General features: G+C 38.8%; 1 protein-coding gene across 4 annotated transcripts in view; it reads left to right on the plus strand.

Moving 5' to 3' along the window:
* The window catches only part of RBM44 (RNA binding motif protein 44), a 28,275-nt gene extending 20,096 nt beyond the window's left edge, over positions 1-8,179 (plus strand). For all 4 annotated transcript variants that reach the window (XM_061412785.1, XM_061412782.1, XM_061412787.1 and 1 more), the window contains exons 14-16: positions 3,379-3,524; positions 3,660-3,804; positions 7,959-8,179. In XM_061412785.1, the coding sequence (XP_061268769.1) occupies positions 3,379-3,524; positions 3,660-3,783 (270 nt within the window). In that variant the 3' untranslated portion in view covers positions 3,784-3,804; positions 7,959-8,179. The remainder of the gene's footprint in view (positions 1-3,378; positions 3,525-3,659; positions 3,805-7,958) is intronic.
* The last annotated feature ends 3,419 nt before the right edge of the window (positions 8,180-11,598 follow it).

Genomic DNA, 11,598 nt, shown 5'->3' on the forward strand with positions numbered 1-11,598 from the left:
GTTCACTGAGACTCACGTCCTTTGAATCAGTGATGCCATCCAGCCATCTCATCCTCTGTCGTCCCCTTCTCCTCCTGCCCCCAATCCCTCCAAGCATCAGAGTCTTTTCCAATGAGTCAACTCTTCGCATCAGGTGGCCAAAGTATTGGAGTTTTAGCTTCAGCATCGGTCCTTCCAATGAACACCCAGGACCGATCTCCTTTAGAATGGACTGGTTGGATCTTCTTGCAAGGGACTCTCAAGAGTCTTCTCCAACACCACAGTTCAAAAGCATCAATTCTTTGGTGCTCAGCTTTCTTTCTAGTCCAACTCTCACATCCATACATGACTACTGGAAAAACCATAGCCTCAACTAGATGGACCTTTGTTGGCAAAGTAGTGTCTCTGCTTTTTAATATACTATCTGCCGCTGCTAAGTCACTTCAGTCGTGTCCGACTTTGTGCGACCCCATAGACGGCAGCCCACTAGGCTCCTCTGTCCCTGGGGTTCTCCAGGCAAGAATACTGGAGTGGGTTGCCATTTCCTTCTCCAGTGCATGAAAGTGAAAAGTGAAAGTGAAGTTGCTCAGTCGTTCCCGACTCTTAGCAACCTCATGGACTGCAGCCTACCAGACTCTTCCGTCCATGGGATTTTCCAGGCAAGAGTACTGGAGTGGGTTGCCATTGTCTTCTCCGCCTATCTAGGTTGGTCATAATTTTGCTTCCAAGGAGTAAGCATCTTTTAATTTCATGGCTGCAGTCACTATCTGCAGTGATTTTGGAGCACAAAAAAATAAAGTCTGACACTGTTTCCACTGTTTACCCATCTATTTCCCATGAAATGATGGGACCAGATGCCATGATCTTCATTTTCTGAATGTTGAGCTTTAAGCCAACTTTTTCACTCTCCTCTCTCACTTTCATCAAGAGGCTTTTGAGTTCCTCTTCACTTTCTGCCATTAAATGAGTTTAATACACAATACCTGTCATGGAGCGTGTACTCAGTCAATAAGGAAATGGCAACCCACTCCTGTATTCTTGCCTGGAGAATCCCATGGACAGAGGCTACAGTCCATGGGTTCACAAAGAGTCGGACACAACATTGAATAACACACAACAACAACACACACTGTTATTTACTAGTAACTTGGCTTTCTTGGAAAACCCATTTTCTCTGTGGTTTCAACTGCTACCTAAACTATTATATCGGAAGTATTTATTTATCAAATAGTATACCAACTGTGTACACTATTGTAGGCAGTGGGAAAGTAGCAATGAACAAAACAGACAAAAATCTGCTGTTAAAGAGCTTAAGGTGATTCCCTGGTGCCTCAGACAGTAAAGTGTCTGCCTGCAATGCGAGAGACACAGGTTCAATCCCTGGGTCGGGAAGATCCCCTGGAGAAGGAAATGGCAACCTGCTCCAGTATTCTTGCCTGGAAAATCCCATGGACAGAGGAGCCTGGTAGGCTACAGTCCATGGGGTCACAAAGAGTCGGACAGGACTGATCAACTTCACTTAAAGAGCTTAAATCTAATGAAGGCGATAAGGCAGTAGGCAAATGTTTAAAATATATAACATTCTGATTTGGGAGATCTAATATTATATATTATCTTACCATGAATTTTCTTCTAGATATGAAAGTGTCAGCTCTTTTCTTGTTGAACTTTTATGGGATGTACAGTGGTTTCATACAATTTATAGCCTACTTGCATTGTTGTTGTTCAGTCACTAAGGTGTGTCTGACTCTGCAACCCATGAACTACAGCATGCCAGGCTTCCCTGTCCTTCAGTATCTCCCTGAGTTTCGTCAAACTCATGTCCGTTGTGTCAGTGATGCCATCCAGGCATCTCATCCTCTGTTGCCCGCTTTTCATGCTCTCAATTTTTCCCAGCATCAGGGTCCTTTCCAGTGAATTGGCTCTATGCATCAAGTGGCCAAAGTATTGGAGCTTCAGCTTCAGCATCAGTCTTTCCAATGAATATTCAGGGTTGATTTCCTTTAGGATGGACTGATTGGATCTCCTTGCAGTCCAAGGGACTCTCAAGAGTCTTTTCTAGCACCACAGTTTGAAAGCGTCAGTTCTTCAGTTCTCAGCCTTCTTTATAATCCAGCTCTCACATCCATACATGACTACTGGAAAAACCATAGCTTTGACTATATGGACCTTTGTTGGCAAAATGTCTAGAATTGACAAAGCTATTCTTCCCAGGAGTAAACATCTTTTAATTTCGTGGCTGCAGTCACCATCCACATTGATTTTGGACCCAAGAAAATGAAATCTGACACTGTTTCCACATTTTCCCCATCTGTTTGCCGTGATGTAATAGGAACCAGATGCCATGATCTTAGTTTTTTGAATGTGGAGTTGTAAGCCAGCTTTTTCACTCTCTTTCACCCTTATCCAGAGGCTCTTTAGTTCTTCTTCACTTTTTGCATTAGGGTGGTATCATCTGCATATCTGAGGTTATTGATATTTCTCTGTGTAATCCTGATTCCAGCTTGTGATTCATCCAGCCCAACATTTTGCATGATGTACTCTGCATATAAGTTAAGGAGGGTGGCAGTATACAACCTTGACGTAGTCCTTTCCCAAGTTTGAACCCTTCTTGTTCCATGCCTGGTTCTCACTGTTGCTTCTTATCCTGCATACAGGTTTCTCAGGAGGCAGGTAAGGTGGTCTGGTATTCCCATCTCTTTAAGGATATTACACAGTTTGTTGTGATCCACACAGTCAAAGGCTTTAGCGTAGTCAGTGAAGCAGAAGTAGATGATATTTTGGATGGTTAATAGTAATTAACTGATCATTTTAGTTTTGTCTCTTCAGTTTAGTTATAAGATATATAACTGATGGTTCTATTTTATAGCACTAGTTTCCCCCCTCGCCAGCATGTGCTGGGCATATAGGTTGTTCATTAAATGTTTAGTAATAAGACATAGATTGTAAGATATGTATATATATAATTACCATGTAGACTAGCATTTCTCTGTCTGGTTGGGTAAAAGAATTAAGCCTTCATGCCCTAAGCCTAAGATATCCATTGTATGTAATGAATGAACCTCTCTCCTGTGCATCTAGAACTGGTTATGTCCTATCTTAGGGAAAATTGAGAAAATAGTTAACATTATTTTCTGAGTCCTGTGGATCAGATGAGCAATCCTTTTTGAGAAAGGCTAATTTCAACATAGCCCATATACTTGCCGTGTGTTTAGCATTTTTTAAAACAAGTTGCCCTGAATACATCTCAAGTAAATCTACTTGGTAGAAAAAAAAAGTATCTCGAAGTAAATGTTTAGAAATTTTAATTTTACTATTTGTAACTTTTTAATTTAGAATAGGCTGAATTGCCTCCGTAATCATCACTGATTTAAATAAAACTTTAAAATGTTTATTTAGGGTGTAAAGAAGAATTGTAAACAGATTGAGTCTACTAAATTATTACCTGATACACCTATTCAATTCATACCTCCGAAAACATTGAACCTGCGTAGTTTTACCAAGATCATAAAGAGACTGGCTGAACTACATCCAGAAGTTAGCAGGTAATGACTACAGTTATATTTTAACTGGCTTTAAAAGTTTGTATAAAAATACAGTTCCTTTCAATAACTTAGCCATATTTAGAATGTGCTACTTTGGAAAAGACAAATGCTCATGTATGTTTTCCTTTGGCATAGAGATCACATTATAGATGCTCTTCAGGAAGTAAGAGTAAATCATAAAGGTTTTCTGAATGGCTTATCTATTAATACTATTGTGGAAATGACTTCCTCTGTTTTGGAAAACTCTGCTTCCAGTTAGGAATAAAAGAAGCAGTAAGAGGTAAGTCAGTCATATCTTTCATATTTAAATAGTAAACATTTTAAGCTGTGGATTCCATTTCCTTTTCAAGTAAAAATTATATTGAAAATAATAATATTACAAAATCTAAAGCAAGCATACTGATTTGGTTCACTGTTAATGCAAAACTAGTTACCCCAAAATTAATTGACTTAAGCAACCTTTATCATCACCTAGTTTGCAGGTCAGAATTCAGGAATGGCATAGCTGGGTGTTTTTAGCTTAGTGACTCGTGATGTTGCATCAGGGTGCTGGCATGGGCTGTGGTCATCAGGAGGCTTGACTAAGACTGGAGGACCGCTCCTGAGACGGCTTCTCCCCACAGCTGTTGGCAGGGACCTCTATTTCTCACCACATAGGCCTTGCTGTAGGGCTGCTTGAGTGTCTTTACAGCATGGCATCTGGCTTCTTCAGAGCAAGAGCCATCAGAGAGAGAGCAAGATGGAAGCTGCAGTGTCTTTTGTGACCCACCCTCAGGAGTCATACTCCATCATTTCTACCACATTCTGTCAGATGCAAGTCACTGTGTGAATTCACACTCTTGAAGAAAGGTGTTTCAAAGAATTTGTGTATGTACTTTAAATTACCACATACAAACATAGAATCCCTGTTTACAAAATAATGGATGAGGCCTTGTTCCTATTTATAGCTGTCTGGGTGAGTAAAGCCAACTTTCCACAGCAAATAGTTAGAAAAGCTGAATAAATATAAAGACTATGCCTGATTGAAGACACAAGAGAGCTATCAAGATAGTATGAATTACTGGGCCAGGTAAGAGAAAATTGGGGCTTCCCTGGTGGTTCAGTGGTAAAGAATTCGCCTGCCAATGCAGGAGGCATAGGTTCGATTCCTGGGTCAGGAAGATCCCTAGAGAAAGAAATGGCAACCCACTGTGGTATCCTGCAGTCCGTGGGGTCAAAAAGAGTCAGACACAACTGAGTGACTGAACCATAACAGCATGTGATAGATGGTTTGCAAAAACAGCCACAATCATTCCCTTCCCCATAACCATGCCCCCTTTGCAGTGTGACTTGGAAGCTCCTCTGATCAAGAAGTGGAGTCTCTTTTCCCACCGCTTGAATCTAGACTGACCTTTTCAGTTGCTTGTGCCATTTCCAAGCCTAGCCCTCAAGAGACCTTGATCACTCTCTCTGCTCTCTCGGAAATTTACTGCAGCCACCTAGGGACACCCAGGATGCCTGCTAGAGGACAAGAGACTATAGTCACCCCTCAGCATCCATGGGAGATTGGTTCCAGGAACCCCCACAGATACCAAAATTAGAGGTCACCCAAATCTCTTATATAAAATAGCATTATTCAGTCATCAAGTCATGTCCAGCTCTTTGTGACCCCATGGACTGCAGCATGCTAGGCCTCCCTGTCCCTCATGTCCATTGAATCAGTGATGCCATCCAAACATTTCGTCCCCCATTGCCCTCTTCTCCTCCTGCTTTTAATTTTTCCAAGCATCCCACTCTTTTCCAGTGAGTTGGCTGTTCACATCAGTGGCCAAGGTATTGGAGCTTCAACTTTAGCATCAGTCCTTCCATTGAGTATTCAGGGTTGATTTCCTTTAGGATTGACTGGTTTGCTCTCCTTGCTTTCCAAGGGACACACATATAACCTACACACATCCTCCTGTATACTTTAGATCATCACTAGATTATTTCTAATATGTAATACAATTGTAAATAACTATGAATAGTTGTAAATACAATATAAATGCTGTAAATAGTTGCCAGAGCACAGTAGATTTCAAGTTTTGCTTTTAGGAGCCTCCTGGAATTTTTTTTCAAATATTTTCAGTCCGTTGTTGGTCGAATCTGCAAGTGCAGAACTCGAAGATATGCAGGGCCAGCTGTACATGGAGGCTGGCCGAGGCATTCCATTCTACATCCATTTTCCCCAGAACACGGGACAGAACCTAGCACAGATCGGCAGATCACCTACCAACCTGGCCGCTGTCCACAGATGCATGAGTGAGCCCAAGCAAGGGAAGCCGAATCACCCAGAGGAGTCTAGCCCATTGCTAACTGCACAATCAGGCTAAACAGATGCTCACTGTTTTAAGCTACTAAGCTGTGAAAGTTATTTGTTGCACAGCAAAAGCTAATTAATTCAGATGTATTATGTTCAAGGAGACAGAAAACAAGGTTAAGAATTTTAGTGTAGAACTGGAAATATTTTAAAGGAAATTCCATTAATGAAAAACAGAATAACTTAGATGAATAATTCAATTAATAACTTCTACAACATATTAGACAATTGGAAAGGTCAGAAAAATTACGGAATGAAGCACAGAGATAAAGGGGTGAAAAACCCAAAAGAGAAGAAACAAAGATATACCAAGAAAACCTTTAATAATTTGTGCAACTGGAATTTTAACCAAAAAATAAAAAGGGAGGAAATAGAACAGATACAATATTTGAAAAAAATTTAAATGATAAAACATATCAGAAATTTCGTAAAACTTTCAAATGCCAAGCAGGAAAAATAGAGAGACCTCAGTGCATTAGAAAAACTGCCTGAATGTGATCCTGGTGACCACTGTGCAAAGCTGCTGAAAGTCAGTCAAACCATTTAATGAGCCTCAAAGCTTTATGAATAAGGGGATAAGCAAGAGAAATAAAAGCGCGGTACACACCTGCACCCAGACACCCACACACAGGAAAACTGAAAAACAAAAACGCTGTAAAGCAGCTAGAGGGGAAAAAGTACAACAATCAAACTGACATCTGATTTTCAACAGAAGCTGTCAATACCAACCTAGGATTCTGTACTCACAAAAAGAGCCTTCAAGAGTAAATGTGAAATAAATTTATTTTTACTCAATTAAAAGCTAAGACAATTTGTTACTTAGAAGACCCATTGTAGTAAAGAAAATACTAGAGTGTTTTCTAGAAAGAAGGAAACATTTCAGATGAAAGGTCAGAGATGCAGACAAATTGAAGAATAAAATGTACAGATCAACTAATACTATATAAAACAAGAATAATGGTATTTTACAGGGTCTAATAATTAATGTATGACAATAATCGCATGTAAGTTGAGAGAGAATTAAGTACTGCAGCTGTTCTAAGCACCTTGTAACTTGGGAAGAGAGTAAAGTGTACTGTGTTGGCAGTCCCCAGCAACACCCCCAAGAGCGAGAAGTAAAATCTAAGAATAGAGGAGAAGCCTCACACTGTTGGATTTGGCAGTGATTTCTTGGATATGACACCAAAAACACAGACAAGAAAAGATAGACAACCTGCATCAGAATGTAAACCTTTGGTGCATCACCATCAGCGGTGAAGAGGCACCCTGCAGAACCGGGGGGAGTGTCTGTACATCGTTTCTCTGACAAGGACTCACATCCAAAACATAATAAAGAACGCCTGCAACTCCACAGCAGCCCAGTTTAAAAGCGCACAAAGGATTTGAATAGACTTCCTCTGTAGAGGATATGCAAATGGTCAATGAGCATATGAAAATAGGCTCATTATCACTAATCATTAGGGAAATGCAACCAAAACCACATGGGGTATTCACTGCACACCCATTAGAATGACTGTTATCCTCCTGCCAAAACCAGAAGATAACAAGTGTTGGTGAGGATGTGGAGAAATTGGAATCTTTGTGCATTGCTGATGGGAGTGTAAAATAGTGCAGCCATTGTGGAAAATGGTATGACCATTCCTCCAAATATTAAAATAGAATTATATGATCTAGTATTCCACGTCTCAGTATTTACTGAGTTTAGTGATATGCCTAGTAGGGGGTAGAAATTAATGGCAAGTATGAAAAGTGAAAGTGTTAGTTGCTCAGTTGTGTCCCACTCTTTGTGACCCCATGGACTGTAGCCCACCAGGCTTCTCTGTCCATGGAATTCTCCAGGCAGGAAGACTGGAGTGGGTTGCCATTCTCTTTGGAGGATCTTCCTGACCCAGGGATCGAACCCAGGTCTCCTGCCTTGCCAGTGGATTCTTTAACGCCTGAGCCACCAGGCAGGCATATATAAGCATATAAGTATGATAAATGAGTTAACTAACAATGATTGATTTAGTAATAGAGTGTACTGATAACTATGTACTTTTACGGAATTTTGGATTTAGTGTAACATTTTATTGTTGGTTTCTTCTTTTCTTGACCTCTAGAATTTCCTTGGAAAGCATGACTTCCTTTCTACAGAGAATGTTCTCCGGCACTTACAAAAAAATTGTGATAACAGCAAAACAATATAGTTAAATAGGCTCGATAAATGGGGTTGGCTGTTTGTAATATTCTACTTTATATAGCCATCTCTTAAAATCTAGCAACTGTTGTTTCGACAATATAAAGATCTCTATATAAATTAAAAGATACTTTTTAATGTTTATAGACTTTGTATTTCAAACTTGTCACTTAGAGACTTGAAGCTGCATGTTTTGGAGCAGAGACAAAAATGGTGTCAATTTCAAAAATCTGTGTTAAGTCAGTTTTAAAAATATTGACCAATAGAAAGTATGATTTTATATGTGAAAAATATAATTTACCTGAAGTTTAGTTTCAGTTTTCAGTTATCTTAAGACTTTTATATTGGGCCATAGCATAACAGATAAACTGGATCTACAGATACATATTTTGTAATGTTTTTAAGTTTCCAAAATAATTACTGTTGTGATGCATTAATAGGTTTAGATGTATGTTCCCTGTTTTCACTAGGAACAGTGAACCCATGTGTGCTCTGGTAAACTGTTTCCTTAAATGTGAAATGGTCCCTGTATTGATTATGTTCATTTTGTAAGAAGTTCTATTAGGTTAGAGTGTATATTGGAACACTTTTCAAGACCTATTCTTTGGCTTTATCTGATAACATAAATTACTTTAATTGCTTACTTTTAAAGGTAACATATTGTTTAAAGTTACAGTCTTATTAATAGTAAGATGAACACTTAAATATGCATTTTCTTCAAATGTTTAAAATGTTTATAGCATTCAATATGTAGCTGGTATTGCTTGATTAAAAGTTACCTATTTAACATTTACATTTGGTGTATTATATTTAATAAAGGTAGAATCTGAAAGGTTGTTGTTGAATCACGCGAATACACCAGGATTCTTGGCCCCCGGAAGAGAAGAATTCAATCCAGGGCCAGAGACGAGGCTTAATAGCTCAGAGCTTTTGTGTAATAAAGTTTTATTAAAGTATAAAGGAGATAGAGAAAGCTTCTGACATAGGCATCAGAAGGGGGCAGAAAGAGTACCCCCTGCTAGTCTTCAGCTGGATATTATATAGTCACTAGCAGTCTGTTAATGAAAGAAAGGAATGTCTTAAAATTCAGAATGGCACCAGGCCCCTCACCCGTAAGATGCATTTTGGGATAATCTTGGCACCAAATGGCTTATCCTGGGCCATAAAACGATTAACTTGAATCTTGAAGAAGGGCAGACCACCATACAAATAGTTTCATTTACATAGATTAGGGGAACAATATCTGAGTATAACATACTGGTTTGTCAAGTAGGTTCTGGGCCAAGAGGCAGAACCGACTTGGAGACAGAGTTTGGGGTAAAGGCATAGTACATTAGCATAGCTTAAGACGGACATTTCCATAAGAAAAAGGCATTGGTTATCTCTAGGCTCGAGAATAGCTAACTTCAGGCGAAACCAGGTGTCATTATGGCAACACAGTATTTTAAGAGAAACCTCCCTTAAATTTGTATAGAGAAGGAAAAAATATTGCTAGTTTGTTTCCTCCTGCCGCTTAAGAGAGATAAAAATGTCTGACACTTGCAGGCTATTTCCTCCATTTGGAGACCCCTCTCTCCTTGGGGACCCCTAGATTTCCTATCAACCTGCCTAGGAAATGACTCTCTCAAATCTATAGTAAACTTTAATACTTTCTGCATGTTTGATGGCATTCCAAGTGTAAATTAACCTACCAGTGTTTATATGAAATATACATGGACAGTAAGACTACAAATCAAACTATTGGGTTTCAAATTTTTTCTCTTCATGGAATTTTTGGGTTTATTTCATATACTTATCTCGTTATTACCAGATCCACTCCAAATGTTTACCAGAAATTGAGTTCCAGGATGTAGAAAGTAATAATGATTTAAAAGGACACTATTAACTGAAACTTGAGAATCATCAGGTTAGTGAGTGATTCTTTCCTTTGGGCCGTACATCAAGTTAGCAGAATCCTAGAATTACGCAAATTGCTTCCTATAATGATTATTTATGTTAAAAGGCTACATTCAAAGTAACCTTTTTAAATACGATTGAAACATGGATCAGTCATTATTTTTAACATACTAGTGGCAGTGAGGAGTGTACGCATGTGCTTGTGTGCTCAGTCGTGTCTGACTGTTTGCAGGCCACCCGGCTCCTCTCTGTCCATGGAATGTTTGCCTCTAGTCATTTGTTTCTAAAAGGATTTAATGAAGTGGAATTCCCTTTTAAAAAACATACAGACCAAATTAATGAATTCATTTTGGGGGAAATATAGAAAGGATCACTTGAAATTCTAACTTTGAGATTTTTTTGGAATAAAGATATCCTCTTCAAAATGTAAAGGAAAGATCAGGCAACTTTTAGATCAACAGGTTTTTAACAATGACCATGTAAATTGATCCCTGTTATTAAACTTCCCAAGTAAAATATAGAAACTAGAATAATTCATGAATCTTTAGTCCTACAAGTGAAAAAGCAATATTTATTTTTTAAGATCTCTAATTTGATATTGGTTAATTATATAAAGTTGTTAGAGAATTTAAAAGACTGGTCAGATTATCCAAGTTTCTAAATATCTTCAGCAAAGTTTCAGACAATTTCAATATGATTAATTGTTGCTCAGAATCATTTTTTATTTCATACTGTATTACTGGGACACCAAAGAACACTTTAACTATATCAGCTACGATATACAGATAGTTATGTTTAGAGATAACCAGAGATCTAGAATATTGTAAAATACCCTGAGAGTGTCCCCAAAAAAGTGGGACTAAAAATTCTAAATTGGCTCTGCCTAATGCCAGTGTTAATTTTGGTCAAAAGAGATAATATGTGTAACTGAGAAGCTCAATATTTCAGGTAGTTTCTTAAAAAAAAGTTCTTCAGCCAGAGTTCTGTATATGTTGACTTAACTTCTTTTTCATTATTGATCAGTTACTTATTACAAAGTATCTATCTGGCATAATAGTAAAATGTTTAGTACTGTTAGCTCTTGTGGTCAGTAAAGTAATGGCCCTCCAAACTGACCAGTCTTCATGCCCAAACCTGTGAGTATGTCACATGGCAAAAGGGAATTAAGGTTACAGAAGCAAGTAAGATTGCTAATCAGCTGACCTTTAGATGGGGAGAGGATCCTGGATTATCTGGGCGGGCAGAAGAGAGAACCAGAGAAATGGCATCTGAAGAAGGGCTCCACCACTGTTACTGGCTTTGAAGATGGAGGAAGGTGGCTAGGAGCCAAGGGATTGCAAGTGGCTTCTGGAAGCTGGAAAGGGCTGGTGCACTAGAGCCACCAGCAGGAATGGTACCTGCGGACATCTTAATTTTAGCCTGGTGAAACCCATCTCCAACTTCTGACTTCGAGAAGTATAAGAAAATAGATCTGTATTGTTTAAGCCACCAAACTTGTGGTAGTGTGTGACATCAGCAATAGAAAACTAATACAGCTATAAGGGTTATCTCTCAAGAGCTGCTGGGAACAATATGAGATTCCTGCCTGAATTTTGATTCTTGGGGACAAAGCAGTTATGAGCTGTGAGTATTAAATAACCCCCTAGCTTTATTGTTCAGTTGCTAAG

This window comes from Bos javanicus, chromosome 3 (genome assembly GCF_032452875.1).
Source record: "Bos javanicus breed banteng chromosome 3, ARS-OSU_banteng_1.0, whole genome shotgun sequence".
Lineage (NCBI taxonomy): Eukaryota > Metazoa > Chordata > Mammalia > Artiodactyla > Bovidae > Bos > Bos javanicus.